This window comes from Tenrec ecaudatus, chromosome 2 (genome assembly GCF_050624435.1).
Source record: "Tenrec ecaudatus isolate mTenEca1 chromosome 2, mTenEca1.hap1, whole genome shotgun sequence".
Classification (NCBI taxonomy): domain Eukaryota; kingdom Metazoa; phylum Chordata; class Mammalia; order Afrosoricida; family Tenrecidae; genus Tenrec; species Tenrec ecaudatus.
The window spans coordinates 50,949,778-50,973,331 of NC_134531.1; the positions used below are offsets into that span (position 1 = coordinate 50,949,778).

At 42.5% G+C, this 23,554-nt stretch overlaps 2 protein-coding genes and 1 non-coding gene across 3 annotated transcripts; all 3 read left to right on the forward strand.

The window, feature by feature from the left end:
* Window positions 1-444: 444 nt before the first annotated feature.
* Window positions 445-9,942, forward strand: LOC142439977 (granzyme A-like). Its single transcript, XM_075542650.1, has 4 exons — window positions 445-596; window positions 2,404-2,542; window positions 7,734-8,006; window positions 9,790-9,942. Exons 1-4 carry the CDS (start codon window positions 445-447, stop codon window positions 9,940-9,942), a joined length of 717 nt encoding a protein of 238 aa, XP_075398765.1.
* On the forward strand, window positions 6,967-7,156 carry LOC142441843 (U2 spliceosomal RNA). Its single transcript, XR_012783161.1, has one exon. It is a non-coding gene; the product is annotated as a U2 spliceosomal RNA (small nuclear RNA).
* Window positions 9,943-15,733: 5,791 nt separating the features above from the next.
* LOC142439978 (granzyme A-like) lies at window positions 15,734-23,554 on the forward strand. Its single transcript, XM_075542651.1, has 5 exons — window positions 15,734-15,803; window positions 18,639-18,777; window positions 20,393-20,534; window positions 20,715-20,987; window positions 23,390-23,554. The coding sequence occupies exons 1-5, from the start codon at window positions 15,734-15,736 to the stop codon at window positions 23,552-23,554; spliced, it is 789 nt and encodes a 262-aa protein (XP_075398766.1).

Below are 23,554 nucleotides of genomic sequence, written 5' to 3' on the forward strand. Positions count from 1 at the left end.
CTATGAGGACAACAACTGTGCCTTATTCACCTTTATGCTCATTCTTAGCGGTGTTAGTGTGGGTTTATGCTGTTGAGTTCATTCTGATTCACATCAACCCTATAGGGCAGTATAGAACTGTTCCTGTAGCTTTCCAAGACCAGAAATCTCTACCGAGCAGAAAGCCTCATCTTTCTCTCCATCCACAGCTGGTGGTTTCAAACTGCTGGCCTTGCTGTTAGCAGCCCAATGTGTGTGCCATTAGGGTGCCTGAAACACTGTAAGTTGTCTCGATATTTCAGGGAACAGAAGGACAGATAGAGATTACTGCAGAAAAGACACCGGGCCTGGCTCTTATCTGCCCCTGACCCACGCAGTATATGTCTGTGCACTTGGGACGCATCTGTTCAGCATATAGAAACTTCCTCAGTGGGGAGCATGGCACAGTAAGGCAGGGTTTCACTAATGATCACCTTTCTAGTTTTTTCAGAGGAAATCATAGGAGGGCATGATGTGAAACCTCATTCAAGACCATTCATGGCTCTGCTCCAAGGGCAGACCAGATGTGCCGGGGCTTTGATCAAGGACAACTGGGTGCTGACAGCGGCACACTGCAAGCTGTAAGTGGCCCTGCCCTTCTTGGCATCTTGGGACAGACCAGGGAGGTGAAAAGACTAAATTTAGGAATGGGATGAAGAACATGGGCAGTTCGATTCAAGGTTAGGTTCTATTATAATACATAAAGGACAAAAACTCCAAACCAAATCACTGCCACAGATTTGATGTTGACTCATAGCGACCCCCGGCGGGTTTCCAAGACTGTAGCTGTTCACAGGAGTCGAACGCCCAATCTTTCACATAAAGACCAGATCCTGCAAAAAGAAATCCCTTTCCCCTGCTCCTCACATTTTATTCAATTGTTTTTGCTAAAAGTAGCAACATTATTAACTTTTGAATAACACTCCTAATTTCAACAACCGCACACAAGACATACCTTGGTAGGCTTTGTTCCGGACCCTTTTCACAAGGATAGTTTCCATGGTTCATGAAATTTGCATTGCATCCGCTAGGATTACATTGAAGGCGGTGGGGGTGGGGGCGTAGGAGGGGGCAGGGCTGGAATCTTTCTTAAAGGAATTCAGCCAAGATGTGCCTTAGAAGTGAGAATGGTGAGACTTCATCGCACATGCCTTTGGACACATTATCAGGAGTGGCCAGTCCCTGGAGAAGAACATCATGCTCGATAAAGCAGAGGGTCAGCAAAAAAGAGAAATGTCTTCACTGAGCCGGGTTGACACAGACACTGCAGCAATGAGCCCAAACAGAAGGATTGGGAGGAGGGGCAGCACGAGTCCATCCATTGTACATAGGGTCCCTATGAATTGGGCAGACACCACAGCACCTAACAAAACCCAGGATCTCAACTGTTTGTCTTACCCCAAAAAGGAGGCTACCTCGTGTCGCTACCTGTAAGACCGAACCATAGGAAACTCTTGATATTTGGCAGCTAATGATTTTCCTAACCATGGTTGATTTAAAAGGCAAGAAAGTGGCTATCAAATGCATATGCCTCTATTCTCTTAATGAATAAAAGTTGTGGGTAAGTATTAATATTATTTTCTGATTTATTTTAGCATAAGTTGCATGAGCAGGCTGAAAACTAGTTTCTCGTGGAAAAAAGTTCCAACAGATTAATGTCATATTGTTTTGTTAATGAGGAAGGTGCCAACACAATTAACAACAGATGTGAAGCAAATGTGCTTGACAGGTGCACCTGGTGCAAAGTCTACTAAGTCAGGAAGTGCTTTTGTCCACCTTTCCACACTAGCTTTCAGTGGGCTCACACTGAATTCAGGATTAGTCCTAGTTTGTTTCCTGTGTACAGGGACACACACACACATACAAGTGTTTATTTTGAAACTGCTGTACGGTTTTACTATAAAAATCTAACTGTGCTTCACTGTCCTTAGCTTTGAAAACAAGGTTCAGGAAATGTGCTGCTTCTACTCTGCTGCTTGAGATAAATCTCTTCCGTTGGAGGTCAACAACATAGACAGCCATGATGAAAGAGTTTTCTGCCACAAATTCAAAATAGGTGGAAACATAAGCAGCTCTCCCTCTTATGCCCCTACCCCCATGCACAGCCCAGCAGGGAGCACTCGAATCCTAGTCACGCTCTTGGGGCAGCACCCAACCTCTCCACACCTCCAATGCTTCAAAAGCCCTGGGATTGCCCACTAGTTCCTTCTCCTGAAATAGATACTGTCAAACTAAGCAATCTGTGATAGCAAACATATTGGGAGCTTTATGCAAAAGGTGCTGAAGCACCCAAAGAGAAAAGTCCCACAAGATGTTAATGAACTAAGCCCGTGCTTTTATTTCATTCATTCTCTTGAATAAATACTATGTTGTTGCTATTTTCAGGAAGAAAGCTCAAGTTATTCTTGGGGCCCATTCTGCAACCAAGAAAGAGAGTCAGAAGCAAGTATTTTCCATTAAAAATCATATTGTCTATCCATGCTATGATAAACAGTCATATGAAGGGGATCTTCAACTGCTTCAGGTAAACATGACTTTATATGTACACACACACATACACATAATATACATATACTCAAATTTGAATTCAAATACATTTGTATATATTTGAAATTTTGCAATTTGATCATCTTAATCTGAAGCTAGAGGTTTCAGTCTCACCCTTAGCCTCGCAGCCAGAATTAATTACCACCTAAGCTATGAGGAGAACTTGAAAGCACTTGCTGATGAAGCTCAAGGATAGCAGCCTTCACCATGGATCACAACTCAATATAAAGAAGATCAAAATCTTCACCATTGGACCAAGATGTCCAGTTGAGCCATCATGATATGTGGTTCAAGTGGACCAAAGGGTACAAGGGGACCATTATGATGAATGGATAAAAGATTGAAGTTGTCAAGAACTTTTGTCTTGCTTAGATCTACAATCACTGCGCCTGGAAGCAGCAGACAAAAGATCAAAAGATGGGTAGCATTGGTACGCTGCTACACAAGTCCTCTTTAGTGTATTGTAAAGAGAGGATGTTACTTTGAGGACTAAGGTGCACCTGACCCAAGTCATGGTCTTTTCAATCATCCCATATGCGTGTGAAAGTTGGACATTGGATAAGGAAGACTGAAATTTTGAAACGTTTGAATCGTGGTATTGGAAAATAATATTGAAAATGCTAAAAGGAAAAACCATTCTGTCTTGAAAGAGGAAAGGATGGCTAGATGTTGAGTTATATGCTTTGGACATGTTGTCAGGAGAGGCCAGTTGCTGGAGAAGAACATCATGCTTGGTCAAGTAGAGAGACAGTGAAAAGGAGGAAGTCCCTCAACCAAGTGGATTGACACAGTGGCTGCAACAATGGGTCAAGCATAGAAACAATTAGAAACAAACAGAAACAAAAGCCTATGGGAAGAAAAGCACAGTGGGACTCAGCACTGTGTTCCACAGATGTTTCTTCCCTCGGAATTCAGTTCGGTTCGACGGATGCTGGCTGAAGTTCTACTGAGGTGGTGGTGGAGGATGTTAGGTACCAATGAGTCAGTTCTGACTCCTAGCCACCCTTTGTACAACAGAAGGAAACACCGTCTGGTCCTGCACCATCCTCCCAATTGTTCTTATGTTTGAGCCCATTGTTGTAGCCACTGTGTCACTCCATCTTGTCAAAGGCCTTCTTCTGTTTCACTGTCCCCCTACTTTACCAAGCATGATGTCCTTCTCCAAAGACAATCTCTCCTGACAGGTCCAAAGTACTTAGATGAAGTCTTGCCATCCTTGCCTCAAAGGAGCATTCTGTCTGTATTTCTTCCAAGATGGGCCTGGTTGTTCTTTTGGCAGTACTTTCAAGATTCTTCCCCAGCTTGTAGTTCAAACGCACCCATTCTTCTTCAGTCTTCCTTATTCAATGTCCAACTTTCACATGCATGTAAAGCATATAAAATGATCATAACTTTGGTCAGGCAAACCTCAGTCCTCAAAAAAAAAAAACACCATTGCTTTTCAACACTTTAAAGAGATCTTGTGCAGATATGCCTAATGCAATACTTCATTTGATCTCTTGACTATTGCTTCCATGATCATTGATTGTTGATCCAAACAAGACAAAATCCTTGAAAACTTCAATCTTTTGTCTATGTATCATGATGCTACCCACTGGTCCATTCGTGAGAATTCTGGTTTTCTTCACATTGAGTGCTTCAAGTCCTCTTCGCTTTCAGCAAACAAAGTTGTGTCATCTGCATATCAATAAGTCTTCCTCTGATCCTGATGCTATATTATTCTTTATATAATCCAGCTTTTCTGATGATCTGTTCAGCATACAGATTGAATAAGTATGATAAGAGGAAGCAACCCTGTTACACACCTTTCCTGATTTTTAACCCTTGTTCTTTTTTCACAACTGCCTCTTGATAAATGTACAGGTTTCACATGGGTACAATGTGATGTTCTGGGATCCCCATTCTTCACAGGGGTATCCATAATTTGTTATAAAACACACAAATGTTATAGCACAGTCAATAAAAACCCAAGTAAACATCTCTCTAGTAATCTCTGCTTTCAATCAAGATCTTTTTGAAGTGAGAAATGATGTCACTTGTTCCACATCCTCTTCTGAATCGGTCCTGAACCTCTGGTGGCTCTCTGGCAATGTACTGCTGCAAACATTGTTGGATGATCTTCCGCAAATTTTTCCATGCATGAGCTATTAATAATATTGTTCTATAATTTGAGCATTCTGTTGGGGCAATATTCTTTGGAAAAAGTACAAATATGATCACTTTCAGTCAATTGACTAACTACCTGTTCCAAATTTCCTGGTAATGCTTCCAGTGCTTCATCAATTTGTTGTAGCATTTCAATTGGTATCCTATCAAGTCCTAGGACCTGGTTTTTGGCTAATGCTTTCAGTGTAGCTTGGACTTTTTCCTTCATTACCATTGGGTCTTGCTCATATGCTAGAAATGGTTGAATGGCAACGTTTTGGTACAGTAACTGTGTATTCATGCCATCTTCTTTTGCTGCTTTGTGCATCATTCAATATTTTGACAATAGAATCTTTCAATATTGTCACTTGAGGCTTGAATTTTTTCTTGTGTTCTTTCCCTTTAAGAGAGGCTGCATGTGCTCTTCCCTTGTGGTTTCCTACCTCCAGGTCTTTGCACATTTCATTATAATATTATACTTTGTCCTCTTGAGCTGCCCTTGGAGATTTTCTGTTAGCTCTTTGCCTTACTACTACTCTACCATAAAGAGCAAGGTTCAGAGTCTCTTCTGATATCTACCTTGATCTTTCTTGTCTTTATAGTGACCTTTTGCTTTTTCCATGGATAATGTTCATGATGTCATCTCCCAGCTCATCTGTCACTAGTGTTAAATATGTGACATTTGTTCTTGAGATACTCTCAAAATGCAGGTGTGATAGACTCCAGGTCGTAATTTGGTTCTGGAGGATTTGTTTTCATTTTCTTTAGCGTCTACCTGAACTTACATCTGAGCACTTGAAGGTCGACACCGGAGTCATGAGGCCTTCAGGATCTGTGAACGTTTCAATGTCGTACGTTAGGTTTTCAGTAGCTAATTTCTCTGAAGTGGACAGCCTCTTTCTTCTTTGTAGTCTGTTCTTAGTCTTGGAAGCTCTGCTAAAACCTATCCACCCTGAGTGACCTTTCTGGTATCTCAGATGCCAGCAACATAGCTTCAAGCATCACAGCAACACACAACCCCTCAGCGTACGACAGACAAGACAAATGGTGGTCTACTGAGTTAGGACCTAGAAACCAACAGACTGACAATGTCCAAAAATCAAAGACCACTGTCATCCTTGAACCTCTATCATCAAAGCTAGGTTTACTGATGGGTCCACTCTGAGGAACCAGGGATGGTTCAGTAAGATCATGTTCCAATGCCTGTTGTCTGATTCCTAATAAGTCATCCAAAAATCGTTTGGGAGTAATTTTTAACAAGAGATGGAATTAAGTTAGACCATGGTAAATGTCATTGAAAAAAGGAAAGGCATTCTTGGTTTGGGTTCAAGAAAATGACAAAAATGGACAGGGCCACATCAGAACCTAAATTCTGTTGTTACAGGATGCAAAAAATAATGAGCAGGAGGGAGGGCCGGGTCCTACTGGAGGAGCGTCAGGAAACTCCCCAACACCTCTGACACAGTAGCTGCTAGTGTGATGCTACTACAGAAATCATAAAGAGGTGTCAAGACTTCACCCTGGGTAACCTTGCAGGGCTAAATTCTAATTGTGTGGTCATCACTGCCCTGTGAGCTTGACTGCAAGAGAGACCGAAAGGACTGCTTCTTACAAACTTAAGCGCCCCAGAATTCAATTTTGATCAACTCATTAAGACCCAAAGTCCCTTTCAGGATTTATTCTCCCTCCGTATTCATCTAATCATATGGACAAGTGCAAAGGTCCTGAGAAAGCGTGAGTGGGAAAACAGAGGGAAGAAGCACATGGGCATTTGTAGAAATGGTCTGTAGAAGGGCTGTCATCTGGGACCATTTGTCCTTCTAAATGGTGGGATTGTCGTGCAGGAGGAGCCCCAAGGATGGGAGAGTGAGAGTGATTTAATGATAGGAATGGGACAGTGACCATGGCTGCTACACTCCTGTGATTTTAGAACACCCACAGAACCAGAACCCTCTGGGTTCCAAATTGAGCTTGAGGGTAGAAAGTAGGAAAGTGCTACAATTGTCTTCCTCTACCCTCTCAACTCAAGGAGCTCTGGTCATAAAGATTATAGCCTAGCAAATACACTGAGGAAATTATGCTTTGTCATATAGGGTAATTATGATTCAGAATCAACTCCATCACATACAACAATAACAAGGGAAAAAATCCTATTCAAACTTAATCAGACTTCTACTGTCCTTGCTTGGACTTTTCGAGAACAGAGAGTGGTAAGCTCAGAAGAGCACTTGGAACATGAATGAAAAGAAAGAGGGAATCGCTTCTCGGCCTTTTGGCTAAGATCAAGTGTAGTATCTGTTCTTATCAGTTTAATATCTGATACATCCTCTCTGAGAACAACATATTAAATGTAGTTTTTTTAAGTAGGACTTGGACTAGGAGCCTGCTCCATCCACTCCACGCATCAGCCTAGTCTTACAGTTCTTCAAGGAGAGGTACAGCCCCTTAGGGGGCTTGTAGAGAAAAAAGAGAAGAAAGAGGGTTGGTGAGTGTGCCCAGTGGCTGGTCTGCACATGCTCAGACCTGGGGAAGAATCCACACTCAAGCGGACGTTAGAGCGCTTTGTATTGAGAAGGCCTCTAAGGAATATTGTTGACCCTGGTGCATGGCAGCAGGTGCTCCTGTGTCCAGTGGGCAACATTCTTCTCACTCTGCACGACTGGACCCTGGTTTCCTTCTGTTGGGCTCACTGCCGCGGTTCCCTCATCTAAAAACACTTGAGTTACATAGTGATTGATCTCCCCAAGTGTCAACCACAAAACCACCAGCTACCACCAATGTAGTATCATTGGCAGAGCAACGGAACTGAAGTTTGTGTAGACTAGCCTTACCAAACGCATCTGAAAAGGTGTGCTGTCATTTTTTTAAAAATCATTACTGAGTTGTCATTTTGGCTGACTATCTTTCCGACCATGTTCTTTATGAAGACACCCTCAATAAGCAAGATATGTTCCGGTCATGTATATTCTGGGTTTTGTTACTGTCGTCGGTGTCTAAAACTGCATCTCCTGTCTACTTTCTAGCTGAACGGTAGTGCCAAGATCAAGGACAAAACCGTAAGCATCCTTAAGCTCCCCCAAAACGCAGGCGATGTCAAACCCAACACCAAATGCCATGTGGCAGGATGGGGAATCACTGGCAAAAGGCAGCGTAAACCTTCGGATACCTTGATGGAAGCTAACGTCACTGTGATAGACCGAAAAATATGCAACGATGCAGGACATTATAATTTCCAGCCAGTTATTGACAACAACATGATCTGTGCTGGTTTAAAAGGTGAAGGTGATTCGTGTAAAGTAAGTACATTTAAACCCCAAACCATTTTTTGGCAAGAGAAAATAAGGTTAAAACAGGGTGCCTAGGAAGCACACCGTAGATGATCATGGTGACTTTTTATTTAGGAGACCTGCAAAGAACATTGTTGGGCACCGATGTGGTGGTAGCATATACGCCTGTGCCCAGAGGGAGACCATCTTCCCAGGGAGAATTGCATCTTGGTAATGATCACTTCTGGATACGATGCAACCACCATTCAAACGTGCTCTCCAGCCCTCTCAATAATAACGGCACCTGGCATGTCTTAGGTTCCAGAAACCAGCAGATTCTTCAATATCCCGGTGAACCTTTGAATAATTCCATGAGACCAGCATGATAATTATCCCCCCAATTTTCAAACAACCCCTGGCTGTCAAGTCCGCTCCAACCCACTGCAACCGCCTGTGTGTCCGAGCAGAACTGCGTTTCATAGGGTTGGCAATGGCTGGTTTCTTGGAAGGAGATCGCCAGGTCTTGTTTTTGAGGTGCCTCTGGGTGGACTTGAACCTCCCGTCTTTATTGTGAGCAACTCAGCAAATTATCTGCTGCTCTATCCAGGGACGTAAGAGATGAGGAAATCAAGGCACAGAAAGTTATTTAATTTTCAAAGTTAAATAACCTATCGTTGGAGTGGGCCTGGATTTGGACCCAGGCCATCTGACTCCCAGCTGCTGTACTGGTTTGCCTCTTAGGTGCCAAGAACAGGTTTATCTATGGTTGAAATATTTATAACTCAAAGACCACAGGTAGTTTGACAAGGTCAGAGAACACATTGAATAGGTGCTAATGGATCTGGAAATGAATTTCTGAAGCTTGTATGAAATAGTACCAAGCACTCCTAGGTCTATGATGGCTTAGTTAGTGGTGTTTTGGGAAGTGAGTTGAGATCCTACCTCAAGCCTTCTTGTAGCCCTCAACATTTAATTCCTTGCCCTGATGTCTACTAACCAAGCGTGGGGTGGGGGAAGGATACAACTAAACTGAAGGAAACAATTATTTTTTCACTATTAGAGTCTTCCTTTATTGTCCTATGTTGTATTGATGATAATTGCTTTCATCTGAGTTGACTAGAGAAACAAATTCATAAACACTCAAATGTGTATTAGAAAGAGCTTTATATACAAGAGCAGTTTAATCTTGAGAAAGCATTGCAGCCCAGTCCAGATCAAGTCCTTAAGTCCAATATTAGCCCATATGTCCAATACCAATCTATAAAGTCCTCTTCAGACTCACGCAACACATGCAATGATGCCGAATGCAGAAAGATCACAAGCCAGTGAGTGGAAGGTCTTGTTGATCCCGTGACAGTAAAAGCATCTCAGTGCTGCCGGGGGTCTCCACGTGGCTCCTCCAGCTCAGAGCACTAGCATACTCCATGTGTCTTGTCAGCTGCAGTGTTTCTCAGAGAATGTGTGCCCCGCCTCCAATGAGCTATTTATCTTAGTGCCTCCAAATGAGGTCATCAAGCTGTGACATAATTGACAGGCTAAACTCCACCCCTTCACTCCTACATCTCAAATTGACAACACATTATGTAACTACCACAGTAATGAACTTTCACTTCTTTCTCTTTGTTCAAAGGGGATATGGTTGAAAAGAGATAAATCAGTGTTAATTAATCCTGAAGGCAGATGATTATTAAAAGAGATTTCAAATCGGTGTTTAATAAGGAAAGAGAGTGAATGAGTTAATAAGCTAATGAATGCATAAACACGCCATCTTTGGAAAGCACTGACATTTAAAACACATAACTTTCTATTCCAGGGTGATTCTGGAAGTCCTCTGATATGTGGTAACGTTTTCAAAGGTGTCACTTCCTTTGGGGACTGTGGTAATCCCCGAAAACCTGGCATCTACACTCTCCTTACAACAAAATATCTCAACTGGATAAAAAAATCCATTGGAGTAGACATGTGACATTCCTCCTTCAAAGTAGAAAGCTTTGAAGTAACCAACTGGAGGTAACCAACTGGAGATGTCAAGAAAAGGGGTTTTGACTTGGCCTATCCCAAGAAGAACCTCATCCACCTTCTTAATTTGATGTACAAATTACAGCTTACCTGGAACAAAGCCAATGAAAGAAATTGCTTCCCACTCTCACTCTTATAAAATCGGCTAAGACCGCATCATCTTATTCTCTTTCCCTGGCAGAAATGTTCTTTGAAGAAAAAGTCCCCAGTTCCATGACCCTTTGCTTTACTCAGAATTTAGGACTGCCACTTCTGTGCTTGTGCTTAAAAAGAAGTCAATCCTTTACCAAGTCTGTTCTTGTTCATTTATTCAAATGGAGTTCCAAGTTCTCTGTGACCTTCGAAGGTACAGCCTGTGAGCCTGTTCAATGCACGAGTATAGAAGCGATGAAGAATGATATTAACTTCTTACTAAATCTTTGTGTACTTTAATTTTCAATAAAAATTAAATGAGAAGCAATTAAATATATTCAGGGTTTGCTTAAGATATGTCAGAAATTAAGAGTTTGAGGCTAAAGATAGTTCAGAGCAAGTAGACTGAAATTGTTATGCCCATAGACCTCAGTTCAACTCACATCTTGATGTGTATTTTGCCTTAGCTAGTCAATGTATTCATACAAGCACAACGTTCAAATCTGTCATTCTCAATAAATTTGAATACATAATAAATAAAAGCTTTCTTTTAGCATGTGTTATGTATCTTATCTTTTTGTAGTGCTTGTTAGCTTCTAAGAGCTGATGTTAAATAAACTCACCCTACAATAATACAGAGGCACCCAGTGGTGCAAACAGTCAACTAAGACCTGAAAGACTGACAGCTCAAACTCACCCAGAGTCAGCTCAGAAGACAGGCCTCGTGATCTGCTTCACAGTCTGTAAAACCCACACCTGGGGTCACCATGAGTCAGAACTAACTTGGCTGCAGCTATCAGTAGGAGCCCTGGTGGTGTAGTAGCTACTCATTGGGCTGAGACCTACATGGTCAGCAGCTCAAAACCAGCAGTAGGAAAGGCTGGACTTTCTACTCCTATAAATAGTTATAGTCTTGGAAACCCACAGGGGCTCACTCTGAGGCAGGCAGTTAGTTTGGAGTTTTTTAATTTGAGGAGCAACTAATAGCAACATAATTTTTTTATTTATTTAAAGATCATAGCTATTATAAACAATCCATATGTCAATTATATCGAGCATATTTGTACATATGTTGCCATCATTATTTCCTAGACATTTACCTTTTTAAAAAATCATTTTATTGGGGTTTCATAACAACTCATCACAATCCATATATCCATCCATTGTGCCAAGCACATTTGTACATTTGTTGACATCATCATTCTCAAAACATTCGCTTTTTGCTTGAGCCCTTGGTATCAGCTCCTCATTTTCCCCTCCCTTCCCACTCCCCCCTCCCTCATGAACCCTTGATAATTTATAAATCATTATTATTATTTTGTTATGTCTTACACTGCCCGACATCTCCTTTCACCCACTTTTCTGTTGTCCATCCCCCAGGTAGGAGGTTGTATATAGATCCTTGCAATTGATTCTCCCATTCTACCCTACCTTCCCCCACCCTCCCAGTATCACCACTCCCACTGGTCCTGAAGGGATCATCTGTCCTAGATTCCCTATGTTTCCAGTTCCTATCTGTACCAGTGTGCATCCTCTGGTCTAGCCAGATTTTTAAGGTAGAATTGAGATCATGATACTGGGTGTAAGGGGAAGAAGCATTTAAGAACTAGAGGAAAGTTGTATGTGTCATCGTTGCTACACTGTACCCTGACTGGTTGGTCTTCTCCCCGCGACCCTTCTGTTAGGGGATGCCCAGTTGCCTACAGGTGGGCTTTGGGTCCCCAATCTGCACTCCACCTCACTGACAATGATATGATTTTTTTGTTCTTTGATGCCTGGTACCTGATCCCTTCAACACCTCGTGATCACACAGCTGGTGTGCTTCTTCCATGTGGCCTTTGTTGCTTCTGAGCTAGATGGCCACTTGTTTACCTTCAAGCCTTTAAGACACTACATCTTTTGATAGCCAGGCACCATCAGCTTTCTTCACCACATTTTCTCATGTACCCATTTGTCTTCAGTGATAGAGTAGGGAAGGTGAGAATCATGGAATGCGGAATGCTAGTTTAATAGAACAAAGTGTTCTTGATTGAGGGAGTACTTGAGTGGCGGCCCAATGTCCATCTGTTACCTTAACACTAAACCTATAAATAGAAATATATATACATAAATCTATTTCCCCATCAACACATATAAATATATTTACATATGTACATGCCTGTGACATTTACTTTCTATTGAGCCCTTGGTATCAGCTCCTCTTTTTTCCCTCCCTCCCCACCCCCACCCTCATGACTCCTTGATAAATTATAAATTATTATTATTTTTACATCTTACACCAACCGCTGTCTCCCTTCCCCCAGTTTCTGTTGTTTGTTCCCCTGGAGAGGAGGTGGGGGGGTGGTTATGTGTTGATAATCACAATCGGTTCCCTCTTCCTCCCATCCTCTCCCCCCACCTTCTTCCTACCCTTCTGGTTTCGCTACTCCCATTCCTGTTCCTGGATTCTGTGCACTGAATTCTGCTAGTCAATTCATCAATCATTCCTTGAGGGTCCACTGTTTGCCAGGCATTAGCAGTGTAAACAGAGAGATAACTAAAGTGTGACGATTACCCTAGTAAAAGACACAGAAAAGCCCATAAATAAAAGGACCTACTTCACATTCTGATGAACAAATAACAAGAACAAAGCTGATAGGGGAAAAGATAGCTATATTTCACACATCCATCGGCCATAGTAAATAGTCACAGTAGTCTTCTTTGTCTTGAGATGTCTTATATTTAGATTGACCCCTAAAATTTTTAGAATCCTGACTGGAATAGTGACAACACAGCAGCCTGTTTGGAAACCACACTGACGTACAAGTCAGTCAGAATATGGGTTAGCATCTCATCACTAAGTGGTTTCAAGATGTTGATCAGAGAATTCCCATGTGCTTTCATTTTCACATCTATAAACTTGCAATAGTAACAAAAGAATCTTAAATGAAATGCCCTCAGAATTTGAGGTCAAATTTTGTCCATCCTTCTGCTTTCTTCTGCCCCTCTGAAATGGCAATAATCAAAGGTGGGCGAAGCAGTGTTGCTGAGACTGTGGGGAAATTGGAATCCTCATGGTTTGCTGGTAGGAAGGTAAAACAGTAAAGCCAGACAGGTTTGTGACTGTTCCTCTGTTACACGAGAGTTCCACATGGTCCTGAAAGTTCACTGCTAGGTGCCTATCCCAGAGAAATGAAAATACATCCACACAAAAGCCTGCACATGAATGTTCATACCAACATTCGCCATAACAATTGGCAAATAGATCAATGAACCCTGGTATAGCCATATCATGAGTTAGTATTTGGCAATACAAAGGAATGGAGTACTAACACAAATTACAACCTGGATAAAGCACATGATGCTAGATGAAGAAATTAGTTACAAAATACATACTGTGTGATTCCAATTAGGAAATGTCCAAGATAGAAAAATCTAGATTTGTGGTTGTCTCAACCTGGAAGGCGTATGGGGCATAAAAGATGGAGGAAATGGGCAACGACTGCCAGTGGATGTAAGACTTCTTTTCGTGGTGATGAAAATGGTTGCACAACTATAAATATATCCAACTCCATTGAATTATGTACTCTTAATGGGCACAATTTAGGGCATGTCATTTACATTGCAACAAAAGTCAGCATAAATGGAAAATAACAACCATATTCACAAAAAGAAACAAAATTAGCAAAATTTCTGTAAGACAGTTTCAGTAGCGATAGTCCACCAAACCAAAGCCACCAAACCAAAACCAGGAGCAAGGTATCCCCCTGCTTTACTGAAAATAATTCGCCTTTGATGCAATAACGCTCTCTGGGGGGGAGGAAGAGTGCTCTCTGCTAAGAGCATGTGATTGCTGAAAAAGTAACTGCCAGATCCGAAGCTACCAGGGTCATCTATAATTGATTCAACCACCAATACCCTGACAGAACATTGACTGTATACTATAATCAATCAAGTCTTATCACGAGATGGTCCGAGTTATCAGAGCAAAAGATCTGTGTCTGATTCCTTCTCTCTCTCTCTCTCTCTCTCTCTCTCTCTCTCTCTCTCTCTCTCTCTCTCTCTCCCAGCTGTTTCGGGAAGGAAGAGATGATTTTAAATCTTGCCTTAAAGCAGCGGTTCTCAACCTGTGGGTCGTGACCCTTTTGGGGGTCGAACCACCCTTTCACAGGGGTCGCCCAATTCATAACTAGCAAAATTACAGTGATGAAGCAGCAACCAAAATAACTTGATGGTTGGGTCCGCACACATGAAGAATTGCATTAAAGGGTCGCAGCATTAGGAAGGTTGAGAACCACTGCCTTAAAATAAGACTAAATAAGAATTGTTGGTATTTTTTCCAATTTACCAACAAACACAACTTAAAGACATACCTGGGAAACACATTTCATTCACAACCCAGGAATTTGGGGGAGTAGGCCCCCCCCAAAAAAAATTGAAAACAACTCCACTGGGAGGAGCTTTCATAGTGTGTTTCCCGATAGGCAAGCATTGAACAACTCACTCCAAGTTAGTGTCCCCAGTGTTGTCGCCTGGGAAGGTTCTCTTTGAATACTTTTAATTAAAGATGTTTTGGTCAAACCTCATTTTTCAGGTGACGGTTGATTTAAAAGAACAGTGTGCAACTGTAAAATTTGTTTCCTGTTTGGGTAAAATGCCACAGAAACTGTTGTGATATTGAGCACAGCTTGCAAGGACAGCGCTATGGGGAAAACACAAGTGTATGAGTGGTTTCCTCATTTCTAAAAGGGTAAAATATCAATTGATGACCAACCTCGTTCTGGACGTTCATCAACAATCCAAATAGACAAAAATGTCGACTCCTAGTGCATTTGGAGTTCATTCCACCAGGTCAGATTGTTAATCAACCTCTATTTAGGGGTTCTGAAAAGATAGCATATCAGTATCTGACAAAAAAGGCTTGATATGTGGCAGACAGGGGACTGGTTTTGCCACCACAACAATGCACCTGTTCATGCAGCCATCTCAGTGCACCAGTTTGGGGCAAAAAAACAGCATGCCTCTTGCCCGTGCACCTTACTTACCTGACCTCACTCTGTGCAACTTCTTTTTGTTTCCATGAATTAAGAGGGACATAAAAAGACAGAAATTTGACAACAAAGAAGAGGTGAAGAAAAAACCGAGAGAGGTCCTGCCAGCCATCCAAACAGATGAGTTTGGAAAATGTTTCCAAGAATAGAATCACAGATTTGACAAATGTATTAAGTGTAATGAAGAGTACTTGGAAGGTGATAAGGTTGTTTTGTTTTTAAAATTTTAAATATATAATACTTGTGAAAAATTCCATTTTGTGTGTGTGTGTGTGTGTGTGTGTGTGTGTGTGTGTAACAGGGGGGAACCCATTCATATTCTGATGGCAACAAAATACCCTGGTCCCACCAGTCTGATGAGTTACACACTTCCACCGCAACCTCCTGGCAGGGGCAAACTTCTGGGAACTGGTCACTCTTCTCACTTGTGTTCTGCTGCTAAATGTTAACTAAACTTTGAAACTGCAAAGAAAGAAAGGAAACCACATCCTTTGTACTCTCTATATATATAGGTTAGCAGCACTCAAGCATAAAAGACAGATTTTCAAGTTGATGGATGTGGGGACACCAGCCACAATGAGGAACTCCTGCACAGGTCCAGCATTTTTTCTCTCAATGCTCCTTTTTCTCCTGCTAATTCCTAAAGGTAAGCCAGATTCTTGCCCTTTCCATTACAACCATTGAGCAAAATGGAGCATGGTCTCAATGACTATTTGACAATATTAGCGTTCTCTACTAAAACCAAACTCACTGCCATCGAGTTGATACTGACTCACAGCGACCCCTGTGAGCTTCCCAGGGCATAAATGTTCATGGGAGTAGAAAGTTCAGTCTTTCTCCCACAGAGCTTCTGGTGGTTTCAAACTGTAGACCTTGCAGATCTCAGCCCAACGCATAACATTACATCACCAGGGCTCCTCTGGTCTACAAAGAGAAGTTTGTTGTTGTTGTTTCTCCAAGTCTTAAAATAATAAGGATTCTTTCTTGCTTCTTTACAAATTTCTAACAAAAGATCATAGAATCATCTGTGTTTAATACTACCAAGTTGAGGCTTGGAACATGCCACACACCTACCTTGAAAGAAAGAGGGAGGGAGGGAGGGAGGGAGGGAGGAAAGGCCATGTAAAAACAAGCAAATCGATAGCAAAACAGCCCTTGAGTGGGGGAATCAGGACATTTAGGAAAGGCACAGTTGTGCTTAAGTCAAGTAAGCCTTTTGCAGCAAGAAAATATATACATACATTAGATACAATTAAGATAAACATGACCTGGACTCCAAAAATGAACCAGGAATTATTCAAATTTTTGTAATGATCTCTTTAAGCCAAAGTCTCTATGAGAATGCATCGCGATATTGGGAACATATTTTTGAGCGCTGTCGTTTTATTCTTTGGGTTTTTGTTCCTTTAACTAAGCTACATTTTTTGGCATGCTAAATAATTACTAACATTCATGGTTTTACCTAAGCTCCACAGGGGTTAGCTTGAAACACTGGATCATTCCTGCATGTGTCTGAGAGAGTAATAGGCCCGGGTAGCTCTCAATGTTCCTTGTGGAACCTTCTAAGAAGTGATGGCCATTCTGGCACTGGGCTGACAAGCGAAGGGGGTGGGGGTGGGGGGCAGGGAACGGGGGCGCACACAGTATTTCTCCAGAGTCTGGCAGCTTTGGAAGGTGGCAAGGGTGAGCAGAGACTAACACAACCATCTGTCAAGTCAGAAATTATTTTTATAAAGTTCGCTAGGTGATCTTGTAGCTGAAGAGAAGACGTTCTAAAACCACAAGGCAGAAGTTGAGGACAAAAGAATGAGCTTAGGACTAAGTGTCTCATAGTATGACCATGCTCAGGCACACTAAAGTCTCCACAGCCTTAATGAGAGAGCAGATAAAAATCCCAATCATATCTGTTCTTCAAAAGAAACAAAGCCACTGGCTCTGCTTCAGTGGGTTTCCTGTGGTCAGGGAGCAATACAGGCCCCTGAAGGAAGCAGAAACACAGCAAAGGCTGACACTCTGGCCCAGGGGTCTAACCCTGCTGTCCACTAGAATTATCTAGAGATCCTTTTTCTGTTTTTAAATGCCAGCATGTCAGCCCCAACCCCAGAGGTTTCTTTATTTTATTCTAGTGGAGTCCAAGAATTGTTCTTTTTTAAAAGCTTCCTAAGCAATGGCCCAGACCTTCCTAAGAATGCTGTGGCAAGAAAAGTGGGCTTATTTCTGAGACAGGTGTGCATGCTCACCCCACCTTGGGACTCTGCAAAAACAAATATTCTCTTGCATACGGAGTGTGTGGTGTCTTCCGAGAAGATTCCAAGGTGCCCTATAGCATGAATCCCCCTAGGAAGAATTGAGGTGTGAGGAATGCGATCTTGGTTTCTTGCCCTTTTATTTCTGGATCCTAGAAGTTGGCTTAACCCACTCCCCTCTGGAAATGAGAACGATGTGATGACTCTCTTCTCCCTTACCCTCACCCTCGTCAAATCTTAGGGAAAGCTCCATATCTTTATTGTCTATCTTGCGGATAATTCAGTAGTGAATTGGTTTTAATTATAGTGCCTCCTTCATGGGACAGTGAGCCTCAGCCAACAGGCAGGAGAGGTATCCTAGGAACTGTTGCTCTAGAAAGATGAAGGGCTAAGACCATTCCACAATGACCCAAGGTCCTCTCAGTTGGCATGTATGTCTATGGTTTGCCCTGTGTTCAGATGTAACCATTAGTTTATAACCGGTCTATACTCTATCATTAAAGAAATAATTTTGTTTTGCTCAATAGCATCTTCTTCCTTCCTCTACCTCATTGTAAACGACCTTACATTAAACCATGAGGTTCGATCTAGAGATTAAAAGGGAGACTCAGATGCAACTGAGGTTCTTCTCTCAATCTATGAGAGAGGACAGTGAAAAGTTCAACATCCTGAAGTCTCACAATGACCAAAGAACTCATGTGTGGGATCACAGAATAAAGATGCTATTATTATCAGTGCTTAACATCTCTCTCTCTCTCTCTCTTTTTTTTTTTTGGCATGGGCTTGGGGTGAACAGCATATTTCTCAGGCTTCTAAAACCACGCTGCACTTCAGATAAATACTGAGGCAGAAGGCAGTCATGGGGGCTGCTCGGGAGTTTCCATCGGCATGAGCATCTCTCATAACAACTGTTACTGGTGTAGGTCAAGACACAACTCCCTGTCCTTTGCTAGATAGCTGTGAGGTCTGAGGCTGGCAATCTGTGACAGACTCCCAGCCCGAGAATCCCAGAGACAGCCAACAACAAGGCTTCTGTGAGAGAAAATAAAGGGTCCTGCCGAAAAATCCCACAGGAATGGCTTCTTCATTCAGAGGATGTGTGGGGAAAGCCGGGGGCATGAGCTCACCAGGCTTTTCTCTCCACCTGGGAAAACTCTGGCTGGTCTGAGAAATGGGACCTTATGGAGAGCTCTTTGAGTAGGTACTCACCTGAACTGCTTTTTTCTATTTAACAGATTTCTGTGCCAAAATCATTGGAGGAAATGAAGTAGAACCTCATTCAAGACCTTACATGGTCCTTATTAAAGGGGAAAAAGTTTGTGCTGGGGCCTTGGTCAGGAAAGACTGGGTGTTGACTGCAGCTCACTGTCCACTGTAAGTGCTTTGGTTTGTTTGCTTGTTTTTCCATTTGTGGAGATATTTCATTTTGGTGACATTAATAAAAAGAGATACTTGCTTGACTTACCAGAGGGTTACTGTGTATTTTCACGGCCCTTGCATTTGTCCTACTCCAAACCATCCAAAACCCACTTTAATCAAGTCAATTCCAACTCATGGCAACTTCATGTGCTAAGACTAGATCTCCTCCGTAGGCTTTCTTGGCTAGAATCTTCCCAGAAATCGAGTGCCAAGACATCGTCCATGACACCACGGAGTGGGTTCAGCATTTGGACTTAAATCATTGGTGTCACATAGGGTTCACTTGGCTGCTGAGCCCAGACCAAAGCGCAAGGCTTTGGTGAGGCAGCAGCATCCACAGCTCTAATGTGGTTGTCAGTCATCGCCTCCATCCGTGTGCTGTGAGGTTTTGCTTCTGCTCATGACTGCACAATGTAGGAGTTCACCATCGCATGGAAGATGAAGACTTTCAGTGTCCCTCAGAGGCTGAGATACATCTGGCCAGTTGCTTCTTTGGAATGCCTTTCCGTCTCCCTTAGGAAAATTCTCTCTTCTTCAGCTCCGTCTTAAATCCTGTCAACTATTTCCTTCAGCTCTCTTCCAATCCTGGTTTTTTTCTCCACCCATATTAGATAACTCTGCATTAGAATGAAACCTCTAATCCAAGGGCATGCAACATGATAGCCAATAACCCCTTAGTGTTATATAAATATAAATTGATTAAAATTAGTTAAAACTATACATTTAGCTCCTCACTCACTCTTAGCCCTATTTCTAGTGATCAGCAGGCACAGACAGCAACTGGCTGCCATACTGCACAGTGTAATTTTGTGGAATATTTCATCACCAAAATGAGCTCTCCTGGAAAGCATTGTTCCGTCATCTTAAATGAGACTATCCTTAGCTGATGCTCTGGGAAAATGAAGGGTGGATAGCTGTTTGGTGCATTTTGTGCAAGGATGTGAATGTGATGATAGGTTTAACTTCCCAAGAGTATCTAATTTTGTAAAGCAAACTGAGCTGCTAGCATGATGAAGTAAGAGGAGCCTGACATACATACACTCCATGAAAACACAGCCCTCCATTAGGCAGTGTAATCCTGAGACAGTTTTCCGGTGAAGGTGAGTGCGTTGTGCACTCGCCGAGATCCTCCCCATCCATGATCTACATCCTGCTTACCCGGCTGTCTTTTACCCCGGTGTCCAAACCTCTGCGACCTCTGTTTCCCTGTTTCTTCTGAAGCCCGGTTCCCTACCAGGAGTAAAGGGGTCCACTTCCCTAAAACCCTACCAGAGATCTCAAGACCTGACTTAACTACATTGGAATTTGGTGATTTGATTTTCAATGAATTTAATTTGTTACGTATGAGGTTGGTGCTAATGATGATGAAACTTAGAAGCATCTTCCTTTGTTATTCTTCAAAGCACGTGAACAGGCCTTTTTGTTTTTTTGTTTTGTTTCTTTCTGAGCTACGAGGAAGCAGCTACACAAGCATATTTACCAAGGAGGCCCTGACACTGGGCAGCACACACTCTGTTGACCACGTGGTGAAAAGCCTGGGTTCAGTGAAATGGTGTCATGTCTATTTCAGAAACAACGATTCCAAGGTGATTCTTGGAGCTCACACCATGGCCAATAACGAGTCGGAAAAGCAAATAAGGGTCGTTAAGAAACAAATACCCTATCCGTGCTACGACCAAGACACACATGAGGGTGATCTTCAACTTCTACAGGTAAGTATTTTACTTGTCTTATTAAAAATCATAAAACCTCCTGCAATCTAGTCACCTAACGGGAAACCTTTTCTCCAGACTCAAATACGGAGTCCCTAAGAGTTGGACTAGGATGTGCACGGAAATGTATACATTGTAACGATCTCATTGTCTGAATTCTTTATGCTTGTCTACCAACAGCTGGACAGAAAAGCAGTACTTAATAAAAATGTAGCTGTCCTTGCCCTACCCCAAAAGGGGGAAGACGTAAAACCAGGAACAACCTGTCAAGTGGCAGGGTGGGGGAAGACTAACAATATGTCACCTCAGTTTTCAAATACTCTAAGAGAAGTCAACATCACGGTCATAGACAGAAAAATCTGCAATGATGAAAAGCACTATAATTATAATCCCGTGATCGGACTGAATATGATTTGCGCTGGAAGCCTCAAAGGTGGAAAAGACTCGTGCAATGTAAGTAGAATGGGAATAAGATCTGATGTCTTAGCAGTTGTTTTGTGTCGTGCAGATATAAAAAGCATAACACAATACTCTGTCTTGTCGTAATGTTGGCTTGTATAGGGTTCTATCACTTTTTGAAAGTGTTCTTGACAAAACCCCAGCCAGTCCAATGAATTAATGCCCTCCACTTCATTTGGTTGTTCATCAAAAAGTAAGTTCATTGTCAACGCGTGGGTTGACCCACTATGTCATCTAGTAGTTTTCCACTAGTGAAGCAGTGTTTCTCTTTCTTTCGTTTTTCTTATTGGTATAGATCATAATTTGAAAATATGTAACACTCTGGAGAACTGAAGCTAGCGGGCCTTCGGTATCCTTTTCCCCGTCCCAGTGCACTGCCCTCTTCAAATTTCCTTCCTACGTAGAAGGATCAAGTCACTCCCAAGACTGGCTGAGAATCTGGAGCTAGGTCCCATAGGTTCCTAGAGCCAGACTTAATCTTTGACAATCAGCTGCCAGGTATAATGCACTCCATAGAATGAGTGGGGCTCCATACGAGTGCTTCGAGAAGTGGTTGGAAAACAGGGCTAGGAAGAAAAAAAGAAAGAGAAAAGCCATTTTGCATCATATTTTTCAACTCTCCCAGGAGTGTACAAAGTACATGGCTTGAAAGTTATTAGAGGTCGAAATCCTTCAGCACCAAGGCGTCACGTACCCCAGGAAAAGAGGGAATTGAACGTCAGCATCCTCCCACGCTCTCCTCTTTGCCCTCCCTCTGCCACATCATCATCTCCTCCATCACTCAGGGCATGCAGCAACTCAGAAGCTTCAATGTCCTAAGGTCACAGCAGCATGTCGTGATACAGGCTCCTCTCATCCAGCCATCTCTCTGCCATCAAAGTTTAGCCATCCTTTTCCCATGCTCTCAATGCCCAAGACTCTTTATACTTGACTGGTGATTAACTAAACTTGAAGGACACCAAGACTTGCAGGCCTTGTTCACAGACAGGGATAATATGACTGCCCAGGAAGGATCCCAGATTCTCAGATGACCCCTTACTTCATAAATTCATTCATAAGACCAACTTTTGTGTGAAAAGGCAGATCATTGTTGCCTTCCCACCAAATCAAACCCAAACCAAACCCACTGCCATCAAGTTGATACCAATTCACATCAACCCTAAGCTGTGTTTCCCGATGTGGGTAATACCAACTGCTAGGGGGTGCTGGAATGATCCAGGGGAGTGGGCAATTACAAAAGTAGATCCCTACGCTTTATCCTGGATTATGGGCTAAAGCACAAAAGTTTTCTCTTTTTTTTCCTTTGGGAAAATGGGAAAGTAGGCCAAATAAGTTTGAGAACCCATGTAAAGAGTTTCTGGGACTAGATATCTTTATAGGAGCAGACACCATGGGGTGCAATTGATCCCTCAGCTTTTCGTTCACTCAATTCCATCTACAAGCCTTTCCTTCTCTCTGGTACTAAAGCTTTAGGGAAAACTCCAGACTTCAAACACCTTTAAATATGCTGCTTCTAGAGTTCCAGAAGGGAATACAAGGGCATACATTGTTGCCCACCAAAACCCAAACTCACTGCCATCAAACTGATTCCAACTCATAGAGACCCTATAGAGCGCAGAACAGAACTGCTTCCTAGGGTTTCCAAGACTGTCGATCTTCATAGGAGCAAACAGCTTTTCTTTCTCCTGTGGAGCAGTTGGTAGTTTTGAGCTGCCTGACCTTACTGTTAGCAACCCAGGACTTAGCTCACAAGTTAGGAAGAATAAAAGTAGCACTTGATAACTACCTAGAACATCACTTTTGGACAGTAAGGCCCTGCATGCAGTCCCTGCTTTCCTGGAACTTCTAGCTAATGTCAGGTGCTCAGAGGAGAGCCAGGGGAGCAATTTCTGTCACCTTGAGAAGGAGTCCTCATGGCCCAGTAGCTTTAGTGTTGCACCGCGGGCAGCAGTGGGTTGGGTTTGGTTGGTTGAAGATGGGTAACGAGGAAGAAGTTTCCTTTGGTGTGTGTTTTCAGGAGAGGGGAACCCTCTGTATCCCATCTGTATTTGACAACTGACCCTACGAATCATGAAGCGTTTTTTGAGAAAAATGACATGTCAGCAGGAGTGTTTCCTTTCATTTATGAAAGCAGAGGATTAGATAAAGTGACCAGTCTCAAGATTACCTGATAGTTGAAACCATAGTATGAGCTTTGTTTTGATTGTTCATAAATATACCGAGTGAGTCAATTTAAATCACAAAATGCTTTCCAACATTTGGGGGTTTTAAGCACCTCATTTAAGATTACTCTTGACTTTATATTGAATGATGTAGAATGTCTTCCACTTCATACATGGTCGTGTTCAACTCTGACCCCCTCCCCCCCCCCCACTACCCTTCTTGTTTGCCCGCAGGGAGACTCTGGAAGCCCTTTGATATGTGATGGTATTTTCCGAGGCACCACTGCATTTGGCCTTCCAGGGAAATGCGGAGACCCTCGGGGACCTGGCATCTACATACGTCTCTCAAGGAAATACCTCATATGGATAGTCAAGACTATCAGGGGGATACCTTTGTGA